The sequence below is a fragment of the Caretta caretta genome, chromosome 27 (genome assembly GCF_965140235.1).
Source record: "Caretta caretta isolate rCarCar2 chromosome 27, rCarCar1.hap1, whole genome shotgun sequence".
In the NCBI taxonomy this organism is placed as follows: Eukaryota; Metazoa; Chordata; order Testudines; family Cheloniidae; genus Caretta; species Caretta caretta.
In genome coordinates this window covers 6539841-6560019 of record NC_134232.1, presented here as the reverse complement: position 1 = coordinate 6560019, position 20179 = coordinate 6539841, and the positions used below count along the sequence as shown (strand labels likewise).

Genomic DNA, 20179 nt, shown 5'->3' with positions numbered 1-20179 from the left:
CTCACCAATGCCGAATAGAGTGATACAATTATACCTTGTATCTTACATACAACACTCCGGTTAATACACCCCAGAATAATATTCACCTTTTTTGCATATGCACCACATTGTTGACACATTTAATTTGTGCTCCACTATAACCCCCAATACTCCAATTTGTCAAGGTTGTTTTGAATTTTAATCTTGTCCTCCAAAGTGCTAGCAACCCCTCCAAACTTGAGATTATCTGCAAATTTTATAAGCATACCCTCCCTTATCTATGACTAGTATGAGACCTGTAGGACCTCACTAGACACATCCCCCAAGTTTGACAGGAAAACATTGATAACTAGTCTGAGTACTTTCTTTCAAACAGTTGTGCACCCCACCTTATAGTATTTCCATTTAGACCATATTTCCCTTCATTGCTTATGAGAAGGTCCTGTGAGACTGTGTCAAAAGCCTTACTAAAAATTAAGATATATCACGTCTGCAGCTTCCTTGTGCCTCCCCTCCTCCCTCCATGCACTAGGCCAATAACTCTGTCAAAGGAGGAAATTAGGTTAGTTTGGCATCATCAGTTATTAACAAATCCATGCTGGCTATTACGTATAATCCTATTATCCTGAAGGTGCTTACAACCTGATTATTTAATAATTTGTTCCAGTATCTTTCCAGGTATCAAAGTTAGGCTGAGTGGTCTATAAATTTCCCAGGTCCTCTTTGCCCTGGTCTACACTAGGACTTTAGGTCGAATTTAGCAGCATTAAATCGATGTAAATGTGCACCCATCCACACGATGAAGCCCTTTATTTCGACTTAAAGGGCTCTTAAAATAGATTTCCTTACTCCACCCCTGACAAGTGGATTAGCGCTTAAATCGGTCTTGCCGGCTCGAATTTGGGGTACTGTGGACACAATTCAACGGTATTGGCCTCCGGGAGCTATCCCAGAGTGCTCCATTGTGACCGCTCTGGACAGCACTCTCAACTCAGATGCACTGGCCAGGTAGACAGGAAAAGAACCGCGAACTTTTGAATCTCATTTCCTGTTTGGCCAGCGTGGCAAGCTGCAGGTGACCATGCAGAGCTCATCAGCAGAGGTGACCATGATGGAGTCCCAGAATCGCAAAAGAGCTCCAGCATGGACCGAACGGGAGGTACAGGATCTGATCGCTGTAAGGGGAGAGGAATCCGTGCTATCAGAACTCCATTCCAGTTTTCGAAATGCCAAAATCTTTGTCAAAATCTCCCAGGGCATGAAGGACAGAGGCCATAACAGGGACCCGAAGCAGTGCCGCGTGAAACTGAAGGAGCTGAGGCAAGCCTACCAGAAAACCAGAGAGGCGAACGGCCGCTCCAGGTCAGAGCCCCAAACATGCCGCTTCTATGATGAGCTGCCTCCCATTTTAGGGAGTTCAGCCACCACTACCCCAGCTGTGTTGTTTGACTCCTTCAATGGAGATGGAGGCAACACGGAAGCAGGTTTTGGGGACGAAGATGATGATGAGGTTGTAGATAGCTCACAGCAAGCAAGCGGAGAAACCGGTTTTCCCGACAGCCAGGAACTGTTTCTCACCCTGGACCTGGAGCCAGTACCCCCCGAACCCACCCAAGGCTGCCTCCTGGACCCAGCAGGCGGAGAAGGGACTTCCGGTGAGTGTACCTTTTAAAATACTATACATGGTTTAAAAGCAAGCATGTGAAAGGATTACTTTGCCCTGGCATTCGCGGCTCTCCTGGATGTACTCCCAAAGCCTTTGCAAAAGGTTTCTGGGGAGGGCAGCCTTATTGCGTCCTTCATGGTAGGACACTTTACCACTCCAGGCCAGTAACACGTACTCAGGAATCATTGTACAACAAAGCATTGCAGTGTATGTTTGCTGGCGTTCAAACAACATCCGTTCTTTATCTCTCTGTGTTATCCTCAGGATAGTGAGATATAATTCATGGTCACCTAGTTGAAATAGAGTGCTTTTCTTCAGGGGACACTCAGAGGAGCCCATTCCTGCTGGGCTGTTTGCCTGTGGCTAAACAGAAATGTTCCCCGCTGTTAGCCACAGGGAGGGGGGAGGGTTGAGGGGGTAGCCACGCGGTGGGGGGAGGCAAAATGCGACCTTGTAACGAAAGCACATGTGCTATGTATGTAATGTTAACAGCAAGGTTTACCCTGAAAGAGTGTAGCCACTGTTTTATAAAATGTGTCTTTTTAAATACCGCTGTCCCTTTTTTTTTCTCCACCAGCTGCATGTGTTTCAATGATCACAGGATCTTCTCCTTCCCAGAGGCTAGTGAAGCTTAGAAAGAAAAAAAACGCACTCGAGATGAAATGTTCTCCAAGCTCATGCTGTCCTCCCACACTGACAGAGCACAGACGAATGCGTGGAGGCAAATAATGTCAGAGTGCAGGAAAGCACAAAATGATCGGGAGGAGAGGTGGCGGGCTGAAGAGAGTAAGTGGCGGGCTGAAGACAGGGCTGAAGCTCAAATGTGGTGGCAGCGTGATGAGAGGAGGCAGGATTCAACGCTGAGGCTGCTGGAGGACCAAACCAGTATGCTCCAGTGTATGCTTGAGCTGCAGCAAAGGCAGCTGGAGCACAGACTGCCACTACAGCCCCTGTGTAACCAACCACCCTCCTCCCCAAGTTCCATAGCCTCCACACCCAGACGCCCAAGAACGCGGTGGGGGGGGGGCCACCGTCCAACCAGCCACTCCGCCACAGAGGATTGCCCAAAAAAAAGAAGGCTGGCATTCAATAAATTTTAAAGTTGTAAACTTTTAAAGTGCTGTGTGGCATTTTCCTTCCCTCCTCCACCACCCCTCCTGGGCTACCTTGGTAGTCATCCCCCTATTTGTGTGATGAATGAATAAAGAATGCATGAATTGAAGGGAGCAGGGGAGGGTGGCTAGCTTACAGGGAAGTAGAGTGAACCAAGGGGCGGGGGGTTTCATCAAGGAGAAACAAAGAGAACTTTCACACCGTAGCCTGGCCATTCCTGAAACTGGTTTTCAAAGCTTCTCTGATGCGTACCGCGCCCTCCTGTGCTCTTCTAACCGCACTGGTGTCTGGCTGCGCGTAACCAGGAGCCAGGCGATTTGCCTCAACCTCCCACTCCACCATAAACATCTTCCCCTTACTCTCTCAGATATTGTGGAGCACACAGCAAGCAGTAATAACAGTGGGAGTATTGGTTTCGCTGAGGTCTAAGCGAGTCAGTAAACTGCGCCAGCGTGCCTTTAAACGTCCAAATGCACATTCTACCACCATTCTGCACTTGCTCAGCCTGTAGTTGAACAGCTCCAGACTACTGTCCAGGCTGCCTGTGTACGGCTTCATGAGCCACGGCATTAAGGGGTAGGCTGGGTCCCCAAGGATACATATAGGCATTTCAACATCCCCAACAGTTATTTTCTGCTCTGGAAATAAAGTCCCTTCCTGCAGCTTTTGAAACAGACCAGAGTTCCTGAAGATGCGAGCGTCATGTACCTTTCCCGGCCATCCCACGTTGATGTTGGTGAAACATCCCTTGTGATCCACCAGAGCTTGCAGCACTATTGAAAAGTACCCCTTGCGGTTTATGTACTCGCCGGCTTGGTGCTCCGGTGCCAAGATAGGGATATGGGTTCTGTGTATGGCCCCGCCACAGTTAGGGAATCCCATTGCAGCAAAGCCATCCACTATGACCTGCACATTTCCCAGGGTCACTACCCTTGATATCAGCAGATCTTTGATTGCGTGGGCTACTTGCATCACAGCAGCCCCAACAGTAGATTTGCCCACTCCAAATTGATTCCCAACTGACGGGTAGCTGTCTGGCGTTGCAAGCTTCCACAGGGCTATCGCCACTCGCTTCTCAACTGTGAGGGCTGCTCTCATCTTGGTATTCTTGCGCCTCAGGGCAGGGGAAAGCAAGTCACAAAGTTCCATGAAAGTGCCCTTACGCATGCGAAAGTTTCGCAGCCACTGGGAATCGTCCCAGAGCTGCAACATTATGCGGTCCCACCAGTCTGTGCTTGTTTCCTGAGCCCAGAATCGGCGTTCCACAGCATGAACCTGCCCCATTAGCACCATGATGCATGCAGTGGCAGGGCCTATGCTTTCAGAGAAATCTGTGTCCATGTCCTGATCACTCACGTGATCGCGCTGACATCGCCTCCTCGCCCGGTATCGCTTTGCCAGGTTCTGGTGCTGCATATACTGCTGGATAATGCATGTGGTGTTTAATGTGCTCCTAATTGCCAAAGTGAGCTGAGCGGCCTCCATGCTTGCCTTGGTATGGCGTCCGCACAGAAAAAGGGCGCGGAACGATTGTCTGCCGTTGCTCTGACGGAGGGAGGGGCGACTGACGACACGGCTTACAGGGTTGGCTTCAGGGAGCTAAAATCAACAAAGGGGGTGGCTTTACATCAAGGAGTATTTCAGGCAGGACTTCACGGAGGGTTCCAATAAGAAATGGTGCACCTAAGTTATTGTTCTTATTGGAACAAGGAGGTTAGCCTGGCCTCTGATTGATACATGGCTAGATTTACCTCGCTGCACCTTCTCTGTGAGTGACTGCAGTGTGACCTAGAGGAATGAGCCCCTAGACGGGGGAGGAGGCAAATGTGTACAAAACAAATCTGGTCTATTTCTTGTTTTGATCCACTCCATCTATCTTTTACATCTTTGGCTGGCAGCAGATGGTGCAGAAAGACTGCATGCCATCCACATCTCATGGCTGCTCAGCAGAAGATGGTGCAGTAGGACTGCTAGCCATCCTCATCTCTTGCCTGCCCGGCAGAAGATGATGCAATAGGACTGCTAGCAATCCGTATCACCTGCCTGCTCACCATAAGACAGTTCAATAGGACTGACTGCAGGACTAAAGAGAATGACCTGGTCAAGTCACTCCAAATTTAGTCCCTGCGCCCATGTCTGCCCAGGTGCTCCCAGCCGACGTGGCCAGGAGCACCTCGGACATGACGAGGACGGCTACCAGTCGTACTGTACTGTCTGCTGCCAGAAGGCAATGGGTTGCTGCTACTGTGTAGCAATGCCGTACCGCATCTGCCAGCACCCAGGAGACATACAGTGACGGTTACCTGAGCGGGCTCCATGCTTGCCGTGGTATGGCGTCTGCACAGGTAACTCAGGAAAAAAGGTGCGAAACGATTGTCTGCCCTTGCTTTCACGGAGGGAGGGAGGGAAGGGGGACCTGACGATATGTACCCAGAACCATCCGCGACAATGTTTTAGCCCCATCAGGCATTGGGATCTCAATCCAGAATTCCAATGGGCAGCGGAGACTGCGGGAACTGTGGGATAGCTATCCACAGTGCAATGCTCCGGAAGTCGACTCTAGCCTCGGTACTGTGGAAGCACTCCGCCGAGTTAATGCACTTAATGCACTTAGAGCATTTTCTGTGGGGACACACACACTCGAATATATAAAACCGATTTCTAAAAAAACGACTTCTGTAAATTCGACCTTATTCCATAGTGTAGACATACCCTTTGTTCCCTTTTTTAAAGATAGGTACTATGTTTGCCCTTCTCCAGCCTTTGGGGAACTCACCCATCCTCCAGGAGTACTCAAAGATAATTGCGAATGGTTTCGAGATTGCTCCAGCTAGTTCCTTAAGTACCCTAGGATGAGTTTCATCAGGCCTTACCAACTTGAGTACGTCTAAATATTCTTTAACCTGTTCTTTTCCTGTTTTGGCTTGCATACAACCCCCTTGTTGTTAACATTAATTCTGTAAAGTATTTGGTCACCATTAACCTTTTAGCAAAGACTGAAGCAAAATAGGTCTTATGCACCTCAGCTTTTGTGTTGTCATCAATTATTAGCTCTTTTTCCATTAAGTAGAGGACCTACACTTTCCTTTGCCTTATCTTTTGCTCCTTGTGTATTTAAAGAGCCTCTTATATCCCTTGCTAGGTGTAACTCATTTTGTGCCTTAGCCTTTCTGAATTTGTTCCTACATGCATATACTATTCTTTTATACTCCTCCTTGGCAATTAGTCCATGTGCTCACTTTTTGCAGGATTCCTTTTTGATTTTTCAGGTCAAAGACCTCCTGATGGAACAATATTGACCTCTTCCTAGTCTTTCTATCTTTCCTTCGCATCAGGATAGTTTGCTGTTGTGCCTTCAATCTTGTCTCTAAGAAACTGCCATCTTTCCTGAACTTCTTTTTCCCTTATTTTTTCTTTCCATAAGTCCTTACCCACCAGTTCATTGAGTTTATTCATGTCTGCTTGTTTGAGGTCTATTGGTCTGCTGCTTAATTCCTTCCTTTTCTTAGAATTATGAAATCTATCACTTCATGATCTTTTTCAACCAAAATTGCATTCAACCTTCAGATTCGCAACCAAATCCTTTCTGTTGGTCAGAATCAAGTTTAAAATGGCTGTCCACCTGGTTACTTCCGCTACCTTTTGAAAAAAAGAAGTTGTCACTAATACATTCAAAGAACTTAAGGGATTTTTTTTTTTGGCCATATTACTTTTCCAACAGATGGCTGGGTAGTTAAAGTTCCTCATTACTACCCCATCTTATGTTTGGATATTTCTGTTATTTGTTCTAGAAATGCCTCCTCCACCTCCTCTTCTTATTTGGTAATCTATAACAGATCCCTATCATGACATTGTCCCTGTTCCCCCTGCTCCTTTTATCTTCCCCTAAAGACTTCCAGCTAATCTGCCTCTTACTTCCCTCTGGACCTCAGAACAAGTATTTGTATTCTTGATATATAATGCATCACCGCTTCTTGTTGTCCCTGCCTGTCCTTCCTGAACAAGCTATGCCCCTCTATACCAATACTCCAGTAATGAGATTTATCCCACCAAGTCTCTGTGATGCCAATTAAGTCATAATTTAGTTTATGTAGTATTACTTCCAGTGCCTCCTGTTCATTCCCCATACTACTTGCTTTTATCTATAAATATCTAAGATGTTGAGCAGATTCCCCCACTGTTATCCCTCTTGCTGTGCCAATGACTATTGTAATTTTCCATTCCTCCCCACCCCCAACATTTAACCCTCTGTTAAGGTCACCATTTTTAAACCTACTTATGGGCTTTTGTCAGCTGCCCCCTTTGAACTGAATTTAAAGTCCTGCTCACTACTAGAGGTCTGTTTGGGCCTAGTTTTTAAACCTGATCCAGTCCCAAACCCAACTGACCCGAGCCTGAGAAAGCGGAGTCATTTTCCATCCCATCCCATCCCCCCTCTCTCCTGAGTCAGCACCAGTGTTTCCTCCTGCCTATGGAATCAGCTTGGCTCAGCAGCAGCTACATGCCCTATTGCTAGCCACTACCCCCTGCTGTGTTATGTGTGCTGCAGCCCGAGAGGCACTGTGACGTCTCAGTACATGCATTCCACAGCACACATAGTGAGGCAAACTGGCAGCAGCTGGCAAGAGCGGGTAACAAAGCCACTGCTGCACCAACCCCATGGGCAGGAGGAGGAGAGGTGACCTGATCCAAGCGTCGGTTGCTCTTCCAGCTGACCCAGACCTGACACTTGTAGTTGGATCCTATCAGGTTCAGGCCAGGTTGCAGTACGCACTATGTTGGTGAGTTGTGTGTGAAGATGCTGTTCTCCTTCTTAGTCACAGGGGCCCCATAACTTCCCAGAAGTCCTCCTTCCTGGAACATCCCACAGTTGAGGAAGACAAAAGCCCGCCTGTTAACATCATCTGTGGAGCCACATGTTCATCTTGCTGTCCTTATGAGAAATGTCCCACTCGAGCAGCGTATATTCTGTACTATATAGTACACATTTTAACATCTTAAATAGTTACTATATGTAATAAACAAAGAATATCTGTTCAGTAAAAAGTCAGAGAATTGACTTAACATTCAAACATATAAATATCCTAGGTATATTATCTGGTGATCTGTAGAAAAGTCATATTCCAAAGAGACTAAAAAATAAAGTATCATTAGTGCTTATCAAAGTGCTTAAAAATTTTAAGGTGATTAATCCTCACAACTCCCTATCCCTAGGAAATTGGGTAAATACAAGGCAGATATGTTAATGTCCACATTTTCAGAAGTGCACTAATTTTGTATGCCTCAGTTTTTTTTTTTTTACTTTTTTTAAATAGTTGATGTCAATGGCAGCTACTCATGCTTAGCAACTCTGAACAACGTCTGTAGCTGAGCACTCAAAAATGGAGACATCCAAAAAAAGAAGTTATTTTTTAAAATATTGACCTAAGTGACTTGCCCAAAGTCCCAGAAGAAGTCACTCTCACAGCTACTCTCTCATTAGAATTTGGGAGGTATTAGCTTCGTCCTGTTTGTAGGCCTAGCCTCTCTCTCTCCTCTCACTGTTGGGTCAATTTAATCAAACAACTTCATTACCACCACACCTTTCACCAATACCTTTATGATAGGATATCAGAATTTTGCCCATCAGGTGCTTTGTATCACCTCTTCTTCCCATGTTATTCTTCTTAATTGTAGAACATGGTAAGAAGAGGCAGATACAACCTAAACAGCTGCAGCAGCACAGGAGCCAGCAAACAGAGTTGTAAACAGAGGGATTTGAAAGGGGAGTTTGCACTGTGGTGCTTTTTTGGGGTTTGTTTTTGCTGTGGATGGTGGTGTTTTGGTGTGGTTTGTTTCTCCCAGATTAACAGGATTTAGGTGGGAAGACTATGACAGATACAGAGGCAGCAGTGGTAGTGACCTAAGTAGTGGAAGACACAATGAAGATGATTGGATGTGGAAGCTGTGGTATGTACATGTTCCTGGAGGGGTTACCTGGAAAGAGTTTTGTCTGCATGAAATGCCATCTGATAGAGCTGATGGAAGAAAAGATCCGAGGATTGGAGATGCAGGTGGAAAGTCTGGTTGAGTTTAGAAGGAGGTTCGAGCGGATTATGGAGCAAAGACATGAGGCAGCTGAAGGGAAAAGCTCAGACTTGCAGATGGAAGCAGGACTGAAGAACTCTGAGGGGAGACTGCTGGGTGAAGAAAATGGACAGTGGAAGCATGTGACTAAGAGAACCAGGCAGAGGAAAAGATGGGCTAGGGAAGGAGAAATAGAGCTAAAGAACAGGTTTGCAGAGTTGGAAAATGAAGAAGGGGCTCAGCAGGTGGTCACTGAAGGTGGAAGGGCAAGGAAGAAGAGAAGAGCAGCTAATCATATAGGAAAAGGGGAAGAGTCAATGGAGACTACACCAAATATGAGCCCCAGGAGGATACAGCATGGGTTGAAGAGGATTACAAGGGAGAACAGGAATGGAAAGAACTTGCAGGCAGAGGGAGCAGAGGATAGACCGGAGAATTGCACCGTCACCAGGAAAAGGCAGGTCTATGTGATCAAGGACTCCTTACTGAGAAGAATGGACAGGCCTGTAACCAGAGCTGATCCAGAGAATAGAAGGGTGTGCTGTCTACCCGGTGCTAAGATACGGGATGTGGACCTGAGGTTGAAGAGGATCCTAAAGGGAGCGGGAAAGAATCCACTGATCGTCCTTCATGTGGGAACAAATGATACCGGTAGATTCTCGCTGGAACGTATCAAGGGAGACTATGCCAGGCTGGGAAAGACTCTTAAGGAAATCGAGGCTCACGTGATCTTCAGTGGGATTCTGCCTGTTCCTAGAGAAGGGCAACAAAGGTGTGACAAGATTATGACTATCAACAGATGGCTCAGGCAGCAGTGGCGGATTAATGATTTCGCCACCCCTAGGCCCAGAAATAATTGCCACCCCTGCCCCAGCTCGCCTCCACTCCGCCTCCTCCCTTGAGTGCACTGCCGGGTCCTGCTTCTCCCCGCTCCCTGCCAGTGCTTGTGAGCGAAACAGGTTCACGAAGGAGGGGAGAAGGGAGGGGAACGTGGTACGCTCAGGAGAGGAGGCAGGGCTGGGGCAGGGATTTGGGGAAGGGGTGGAGTTGGGCCAGGGCCGGGGGCACAAACCGGCACCGGGGGAAGCAGCCTTTGGCTGCTATTATAAATTTGCCGCCCCTGCAAATTTGCTGCCCTAGGCCTAGGCCTTGTTGGCCTAGGCATTAATACTCCACTGTCAGGCAGTGGTGCTATAAGGAGGGCTTTGGGATGTATGGCCACTGGGAGGCATTCATGGACAGAGAACAGTTCTCTCGGGATGGACTTCATCTGAGTAGGGAAGGAAATAGACTTCTAGGATGCAGGCTGGCACAACTGATCAAGAGAGCTTTTGTCAAGGTTCCTTCCCCACTCTGAACTCTAGGGTACAGATGTGGGGACCTGCATGAAAGACCCCCCTAAGCTTATTCTTACCAGTTTAGGTTAAAGGCTGCCACTACCAAAGCGCTACACAAAGAACAGGGGAAGTGCCCACTTGGAAACGTCTCCCCCCCAAAATATCTCCCAAGCACTACACCCCCCTTTCCTGGGGAAGGCTTGATAAAAATCCTCACCAATTTGCATAGGTGAACACAGACCCAAACCCTTAGATCTTAAGAACAAGGAAAAAGCAATAAGGTTCTTGAAGAATTTTAATTAAAGAAAAAGTAAAAGAATCACCTCTCTTAAAATCAGGATGGTAAATACCTTACAGGGTAATCAGATTCAAAACATAGAGAATCCCTCTAGGCAAAACCTTAAGTTACAAAAAGATACAAAAACAGGAATATACATTCCATTCAGCACAACTTATTTTAATCAGCCATTTAAACAAAACAGAATGTAACGCATATCTAACTAGATTGCTTACTAACTCTTTACAGGAGTTCTGACCTGCATTCCTGCTCTGGTCCCGGCAAAAACATCACACAGAGAGGACCCTTTATTCCCCCCCCTCCAGCTTTGAAAGTATCTGGTCTCCTCATTCGTCATTTTGGTCAAGTGCCAGCGAGGTTATCTTAGCTTCTTAACCCTTTACAGGTGAAAGGGTTTTTCCTCTGGCCAGGAGGGATTTAAAGGTGTTTACCCTTCCGTTTATATTTATGACAGCTCTAAACTAGGAATTTGGGGGAGATGTCCAGGTAATCTCCACGCCAGATTTTAACATTAAGAGGGAAGAAAACAAAGTAAGAAAGGATACAGCCGTGGGTAGGAGATTGGACATAAGGAGGAAGAGCAGTGTGGATACCAGTCTAATAGGTCATACTGGCTGTAGCATGTCCAATCGGGTAAAGAATGTGAGCGAGGCCAAACAGCAAAAATTAAGACGTTTGTACACCAATGCGAGGAGCCTAGGTAACAAAATGGAGGAACTAGAGCTACTGGTGCAGGAAGTGAAACCAGATATTTATAGGGATAACAGAAACATGGTGGAATAGTAGTCATGACTGGACTACAGGTATTGAAGGGTATGTGCTGTTTAGGAAAGACAGAAATAAAGGTAAAAGGTGGTGGAGTAGCATTGTATATCAATGATGAGGTAGAATGTAAAGAAATAAGAAGCGATGGAATGGCTAAGACAGAGTCCGTCTGGTCAAAAATCACATTGGGGAAGAAAACTACTAGAGCCTCCCCTGGGATAGTGCTTGGGGTGTGCTATAGACTGCTGGGATCTAATTTGGATATGGATAGAGCCCTCTTTAATGTTTTTAATGAAGTAAATACTAATGGAAACTTAGATACATAGATATTAAGGTCAGAAGGGACCATTATGATCTAGTCTGACCTCCTGCACAATGCAGGCCACAGAATCTCACCCACCCACTCTGCAATAAACCTCTCACCTATGTCTGAGCTTATTGAAGTCCTCAAATCATGGTTTAAAGACTTCAAGGTGCAGAGAATCCTCCAGCAAGTGACCTGTGCCCCATGCTACAGAGGAAGGCAAATAACCTCCAGGGCCTCTTCCAATCTGCCCTGCAGGAAAATTCCTTCCCGACCCCAAATATAGCGATCAGCTGAACCCTGAGCATATGGGCAAGATTCACCAGCCAGATACCCAGGAAAGAATTCTCTGTAGTAACTCAGATCCCACCCCATCTAACATCCCATCACAGGCCATTGGGCCTATTTACCATGAATATTTAAAGATCAATTAATTGCCAAAATCATGTTATCCCATCATGCCATCTCCTCCATAAACTTATTGAGTTTAATCTTAAAGCCAGATTTTGCCCCCACTGCTTCCCTTGGAAGGCTATTCCAAAACTTCACTCCTCTGATGGTTAGAAACTGCGTGATCATGGGAGACTTTAACTTCCCAGATATAGACTGGAAGACAAGTGCTAGTAATAATAATAGGGCTCAGATTTTCCTAGATGCAATAGCTGATTGATTCCTTCATCTAGTAGTTGCTGAACCGACAAGAGGGGATGCCATGTTAGATTTGGTTTTGGTGAGTAGTGAGGACCTCATAGAAGAAATGGTTGTAGGGGACAACCTTGGTTCAAGTGATCATGAGCTAATTCAGTTCAAACTGAACAGAAGGATAAACAAAAATAAATCTGCAACGAGGATTTTTGATTTTAAAAGGGCTGACTTTCAAAAATTAAGGAAGTTAGTTAGGGAAGTGGCGTGAACTGAAGAACTTATGGATCTAAAGGCAGAAGAGGCCACGGATTACTTCAAGTCAAAGCTGCAGAAGCTGTCAGAGCGTTCCTTCAAAGTAGGGGACCAGGTCATGGTCTTAAAGGTGCTTCAGGCCCATAAAATGGAAGCATCATGGGAAGGGCCATTCACGGTCCAAGAGCTCCTGGGAGCTGTTAATTATCTCATAGCATTCCCCACCTCAAACCAAAAGCCTAAGGTGTACCATATTAATTCTCTAAAGCCCTTTTATTCCAGAGAATTAAAGGTTTGTCAGTTTACAGCCCAGGGAGGAGATGACACTGAGTGGCCTGAAGGTGTCTACTATGAAGGGAAAAGTGCTGGTGGCATGGAAGAGGTGAACCTCTCCATGACCCTTGGGCATATGCAGCGACAGCAGATCCAGGAGCTGTGCACTACCTACACGCCGACATTCGCAGCCACCCCAGGACTGACTGAACGGGCATACCACTCCATTGACACAGGTAATGCTCACCCAATTAGAGCCCAACCTTACCGGGTGTCTCCTCAAGCTAAAACTGCTACAGAACGGGAGATCCAGGATATGTTACAAATGGGTGTAATCCGCCCCTCCCACAGTGCATGGATATCTCCAGTGATTCTAGTTCCCAAACTAGATGGGGAGATACGTGTTTGCGTGGACTACCGTAAGCTAAATGCTGTAACTCACCCAGACAACTATCCAATGCCACGCACAGATGAACTATTAGAGAAACTGGGACGGGCCCAGTTCATCTCTACCTTGGACTCAACCAAGGGGTACTGGCAGATGAATCCGCTAAGGAAAGGTCAGCCTTCATCACACAGGTCGGGCTGTATGAATTTAATGTGCTCCCTTTCAGGCTGCGGAATGCACCCGCCACCTTCCAAAATATGCAAAAACTTGCATATTCTCCCAATCCCACTGGGAGACCATCTACAGTCGCCTACCTTGAAGATGTGGCCATATTTTCGGATTGCTGGGCAGAACATCTGGAACATCTACAAAAGTCCTTGAGCGCATAAGGGAGGCAGGACTAACTGTTAAGGCTAAGAAGTGTCAAATAGGCCTAAACAGAGTGACTTACCTTGGACACCAGGTGGGTCAAGGAACTATCAACCCCCTACAGGCCAAAGTGGATGCTATCCAAAAGTGGCCTGTCCCAAAGTCAAAGAAACAGGTCCAATCCTTCTTAGGCTTGGCCGGATATTACAGGCGATTTGTACCGCAATACAGCCAAATCGCTGCCCCACTGACAGACCTAACCAAAAAGAAACAGCCAAATGCAGTTCAGTGGACCAAAGAGCGTCAGAAGGCATTTAACCAGCTTAAAGCAACACTCATGTCTGACCCTGTGCTAGGGGCTCCAGACTTTGACAAACCATTCCTAGTAGCCACAGATGCATCCGAGCGTGGTGTGGGAGCAGAGTTTCATCCTGTTGTGTCTCTCAGCAAGAAGCTGTCTGAGAGGGAAAGCCACTGGTCAGTCAGTGAAAAGCAATGTTACGCCATTGTCTACGCTCTGGAAAAGCTACGCCCATACGTTTGGGGACGGCGTTTCCACCTGGAAATCGACCATGCGCGCTACAGTGGCTTCATACCGCCAAGGGAAATAGCGAAAAACTTATTTGGTGGAGTTTAGCTCTCCAAGATTTTGATTTCAACATACAACACATTTCAGGAGGTTCTAACAAAGTGGCTGATGCACTCTCCCATGAAAGTTTCCCAAATCAACTGGTCCAAATCGTCCTTAAGATGTGGGAAATATTGTTAGTCTTTATACAGTTAGTAGTATATTTAGAGATGCATGTGTCTTAACTGTTTTCTCCTAGAGCTCCAGGAAGAAATCACAGCCAGTGTTTCACCCTATCTGTGATTTGGGGGGCATGTCATAAATATAAAGGAAAGGTTAACCACCTTTCTGTATACAGTACTATAAAATCCCTCCTCACCAGAGGCAACATCCTGTTACCTGTAAAGGGTTAAGAAGCTCAGTTAACCTGGCTGGCACCTGACCCAAAGGACCAATAAGGGAACAAGATACTTTCAAATCTTGGCAGGGGGAGAAAGGCTTTTGTTTGTGCTGTTTGTTTACCTTTTGTACTCTCTTGGGACTGAGAGAGGCCAGACAGAAATCCATCTTCTCCAACCCATCCTAATCCAAGTCTCCAATTTTGGAACTGTATAGGTAAGCCAGGCAAAGTAGATTAGTTTATGTGAATTTTCCCTGTGTTAAGAGGGAGGTTTATTCCCATTTTCTGTATCGTTAAGGTTTTGCCCAGAGGGGGATCCTCTGTGTTTTGAATGTGAATACTCTAGATTTTCCACCCTGATTTTACAGAGGTGATTCTTTTACCTTTTCTTTAAGAACCTGATTGCTTTTTCATTGTTCTTAAGATCCAAGGGTTTGGGTCTGTGTTCACCTGTACAGATTGGTGAGGATTATTATTATCAAGACTTCCCCAGGAACGGAGGTATAGGGCTTGCGGGGATATTTTGGGGAAAAGACGTCTCCAAGTGATCCCTTTCCCTGTTCTTTGTTTAAAACACTTGGTGGTGGCAGCATACTGTTCAAGGCCAAGGCAAAGTTTGTACCTTGGGGAAGTTTTTAACCTAAACTGGTTAGAATAAGCTTTGGGGGTCTTTCATGTGGGTCCCCACATCTGTACCCTGGAGTTCAGAGTGGGGAAGGAACCCTGACAGGGATTAATAAAAAGAATTTTAGTTATAAGTTGGGGATGCATCAATTAGAAGTAACGGAGGAGGAGAAGGACCTTGGAGTATTGATTGACCACAGGATGACTATGAGCTGCCAATGTGATATGGCTGTGAAAAAAGCTAATGCGGTCTTGGGATGCATCAGGCGAGGTATTTCCAGTAGAGATAAGGAGGTGTTAGTACCATTATACAAGGCACTGGTGAGACCTCACCTGGAATACTGTGTTCTGGTCTCCCATGTTTAAGAAGGATGAATTCAAACTGGAACAGGTACAGAGAAAGGCTACTAGGATGATCCGAGGAATGGAAAAGCTGTCTTATGAAAGGAGACTCAAGGAGCTTGGCTTGTTTAACCTAACCAAAAGAAGGCTATGGGGAGAGAGGACTGCTCTCTATAAATATATCAGAGGGATAAATACCAGAGAGGGAGAGGAATTATTTAAGCTCAGTACCAATGTGGACACAAGAACAAATGGATATAAACTGGCCATCGGGAAGTTTAAACTTGAAATTAGATGAAGGTTTCTAACCATCAGAGGAGTGAAATTCTGGAATAGCCTTCCAAGGGAAGCAGTGGGGGCAAAAGACCTATCTGGCTTCAAGATTAAACTTGATAAGTTTATGGAGGAGATGGTATAATGTGATTTTGATCTTTAACTATTCATGGTAAATAGGCCCAATGGCCTGTGATGGGATGTTAGATGGGGTGGGATCTGAGTTACTACAGAGAATTCTTTCCTGGGTATCTGGCTGGTGAATCTTGCCCACATGCTCAGGGTTCAGCTGATCACCATATTTGGGGTTGGGAAGGAATTTTCCTGCAGGGCAGATTGGAAGATGCCCTGGGGGTTTTTCGCCTTCCTCTGCAGTATGGGGCATGGATCACTTACTAGAGGATTCTCTGCACCTTGAAGTCTTTAAACCATGATTTGAGGACTTCAATAGCTCAGATGTAGGTGAGAGGTTTATTGCAGGAGTGGTTGGGTGAGATTCTGTGGCCTGCATTGTGCAGTAGGTCAGACTAGATGATCATAATGGTCCCTTCTGCCCTTAAGATCTATGAATCTGGTGATCTGTGAAAAGTCTGAGGTGAACACAATCTGTTTTCCCTCCTCTAAAAGCAATTGGTCTCCCTGAGTCCATACTGTGTGCTGTGATAAAAGAAATAAAAAGCATATGGTCATAGATAAAAACCACAGATGCCTTGGATGCATCTGTGTTCTCCTGTTGAAGGCAGTGGGAATTGTAGGAGCACTTCTCAGGAAGAAGTTGCTTGTAATTTAGAGAGAGGAAGCAGTGATAAGCGTATGCACTTTTATTAGACAGTGCCTTTAATAGCGGTTCTTTGCTCATTCCCTAACACACTCATGTAATGTGAGAAGATGTTAGAATACACACAGGAACTAGTTCCATTTTCTTACTCACTTTTTATTCATACTTGGAAAGTTTTGACAAAGGATGCCTTCCCCCTATGACTGATGTCTGCCCTCTTCTAGAGAAACTAAATTGGCTCTTTTGGATACTGCAATGGAGGACAGGCTATATCAGACATCTTTTTCAGGTCTTGGTCCTTGATTCTCATTCATGCTAGATTAATGGTGACTAAAAGTGATTGATTGCTGTTCAGTGGTCTTTGTGAAATCAGCATGTCTCAGTCCTGTTTCTAGACATCCATGTTAGAAACAATTGCTATGACCACAACTGGCATTTTATGTTGCACTTAGCAACCAAGAATTAGATGGGTCTTGGAGAATGAACTATTCTTAACTCCCTACAGGTGGGTGATCCTCTAGGATACAGTCACTAATGAGCACAGAGGATTTCAGGGATGTTATTCTGACCCCTTTTACCAACAGTACAAATCACGTGGGAAGGAGTATTATTTGGTGGTTAGAATGGGTGACAGAGAATCTGTTTGCATATCTACTGCTGATAAGCTGTATGACTTTCAGCATGTCATTTCATCTCTGTATCACTTTTTCCATTTTTAAAACATGGATAATACCTACTCAGTTTGTGAAGAGCTTTGAAAGCCTGAGACAGAGGTGCTATGATGCTATTTGCAAATAATAAGTATTACTACAAATTTTGAACAGAAAAAAAAATCTAAAAACATTGTGATAATTTCTATTGATCACAAAAGGGCAGTTCCTTCTGGAGCTACACATTGAATGCAAGTAGGAGGTGGGATAAGATTTGTGCTCGGAAGGAGACGTGTTAATTGAACCTCTGGAAGTGCTAGTGCACCATTTAGCATGATTTATGCATTTCCTTTATGTGGGGTCTTACAGGCATCCAGATAGCAAAGTAATATTGACTTCTTGTCCGAACCCTAGAAGAGTTTATGAATAAAGTCTACTAATTGTGTTAAAGTGCACTAGAACTGCAGTTACCTATAACTGAATAGGTCATAACATCAATACCAGAACAGCAGTAGTAAGAAATCGCCATTTAGAGCATGTGTTAGGCACTAGAAACAAAAAGGATCAAATGCTGAAAGTTGATTTTGTTTTCACTGCAGATCTCGGAGTGACAAATGAAACTACGCTCACGAACAAGAAGAGATCTCAAGAGAGAAGGAATTTAATCCATTCCTCTAAGCTAAATCTTGATCGTAAAGATCTAGCCAAAGATAGCAAAACAGGAAGTATTCTTCCACAGGCTCAGCAGTCTCCAACTCTATCATGTGCATCTATCTTACAGGGAGCTCATGGTTCCTTTGTCTCAAATGAGTCACATGGTCCATCTCTTATACCCACTAAAATGGCCCCTTTGAGGTTTAGAGATGAAAACTTTTATTCTATGCGTTGCTTAAACATGGAAGATTCCTATGAAGAAAATGATACTAAAGAGGATATATTAGAGAAAGAATTCCTTTCTTTCAATCTAAATCACTCTCCTACTCCTCTAGGACAAATTAGCAAATTTAGTGGAACATCCTTGGCACAAGATGAACAATGTAACTCTGAAGAAGCTGGATACGATAGAAGCATTTCATCGAGAAGAGTTGAATCTTCTCATGGACCATTAAGACAACACAATGTAATGGACACAGCTGTTGAACAGTCTTCATTAAGGCGAAGAAACTCTAGTGACTATGGAAAGTCTTACACTCCAGATGGGAATTCTTCTGAAGGTGCTGATTGCAATAAAAATGAAAATGAAACTCCATTATTTAGCTCAAGAAGCTCACGAGCTGAAAGCAGACCAGGCAGCGCTCCTATTGCTGAGACTCTTAATAACATTAGCTCTATAGATAGGCCTAGTGTCAATATTTATAACAGAGAATTGCAAGCCTGTGAAAGCAATCAGAGGCATTATACTGATCTCCTTACTTCTGCAAGGTCAACAGTTCATAGACGATTATTGTATTCTGCATATAATGCTCCAAGATCATTAATACAATCTGCACCTAGAGCTGAAGTCTCAACAGATTTGAGCTTGACAACTGTATCATCTCAAGTATTGGATTTGGATGGAAGTTCAAGGTTTAATGTTCGTAGACCCTTGTCTCCTATAAGAAGTAGAGATTCTTTTTCTGCTGCAGAAAGTTATGAATCTTCATCCCCTATAGTCAGTACACCTGAAGATAATAGCCTACTGGATGATAGTATAGATAATGGTTTAAAGAGTGCATCTCCAAATGCTGCCTTACATGATGAAGAGAACTTATTAAATTCACATAGTTCTTTTTTATCTATAGATTCTTCCAACCCATCTTTGTTTCAAACAGATTTCACAGCCCACCTTCACATGGCTGGCACATTACATGATCAATTACCACTTGCTTTGCTGGCAGTGTCTGATTTACAAAATCAAAGTAGTGCTATGAGCAGCATGACAGCATGTGATACCACAAGTGCAAAGGAAACAAACAAACATGCAGACCCAGAGAAGCTTAAGAAACTGCAGGAGAGGTGAGAAATACATATTATTACCCTTTTGACATGAGCAATTAGCCAAAGTTTGAGGCCCTGTGGGTTGTTTCCATTGGGAGGAGAAATTGATGATGGAGGCAGGTACCTTTGAAGCAATCCTTTTTATTTCCAAAGAACATCCAAGTCCTGTTTCCCTGAACACAGAAGGAAAAACAAACAACTGGCGATATTTTCTTTGCTCATAGCTCTAAGCCCATTCAGCCTAAAAGCTCTTTCAATAGGTTTTTCTCAGGGCCATACTCTGTGCTTGTTCAGGCAACACCTGGCTTTCTTCCTCTTCCCTGGAGTTTCTCCTGCCTCTCTCTCTCTCATACATACACACCACTCTACTAAAACAGTCCCTGGGAAGCCCCCCTCCACCCAGTTAGTTCAAATTCCCGAGCAACCTCACATGTGCATGTGTTTTGGGCAGTGACATGCACTTCTGTTTGCGGTTGAGACTTATTGTTTCATAAAAGGATCTGACTATTTCTTACAGCAATCTTAAATGAAGGATGGCAGTTGCATACCCCAATTTTAATGAGGCTTAGCTTAACTCGTAACAGTGTAATTCTACAGGTCACACATCCATGATTTCACATTAACACGCAGTTCTATAGTTAAATGGAGAGCTCCGTGGAATTCAATATTATATTTGTATTTGTTTATATTAAGGTTGCCCAGTGTTTGACCTTTTGGATCCCCTTTGGTAACAAATGGCTGGATTTTATAATCTTTCAAAATTTCCATATCGTTAAAACTCATTGCCAGCTACCTTTGTGTGCACAGGTGAAGAATTAGGTCGTAACCCCTTCCCACCCCCCACATATTGCCCATTATAGTTACAATTTCCCTTACTCAAATGCTTGCCAGTTTTCATAACTTACAGTGACACTGAAGCTGCTTTTAGTTTTAGTAGGGCGCGTGTGCGCATGCACACATATGCGCCACTAGTAAAAATGGCCGTACTTATTGTTTCCAATGGAACACAGGCTGTTGAAGAGAACTGCCATTTCACTACTACAAAATAGATTGTATCCTGATGCTTCTCCCACTGACACACGACACTTACCTTGTGTCAACCTGGAATATTT

The 20179-nt window shown here is 44.8% G+C and overlaps 1 protein-coding gene and 1 long non-coding RNA gene across 13 annotated transcripts in view; one reads left to right on the top strand and one right to left on the bottom strand.

The window, feature by feature from the left end:
* The window catches only part of MARCHF10 (membrane associated ring-CH-type finger 10), a 100239-nt gene that overhangs the window by 47736 nt on the left and 32324 nt on the right, over positions 1–20179 (top strand). For 7 of the 12 annotated variants that reach the window (XM_075123695.1, XM_075123694.1, XM_048830461.2 and 4 more), the window contains one exon: positions 17690–19085. The exons of the other annotated variants lie outside the window; for them this stretch is intronic. In XM_075123695.1, coding sequence (XP_074979796.1) covers positions 17690–19085 — 1396 coding nt within the window. The remainder of the gene's footprint in view (positions 1–17689; positions 19086–20179) is intronic. 12 annotated transcript variants of the gene reach the window in all.
* The window catches only part of LOC142070200 (uncharacterized), a 44541-nt gene that overhangs the window by 20529 nt on the left and 3833 nt on the right, over positions 1–20179 (bottom strand). The gene's annotated exons all lie outside the window — the stretch shown is intronic.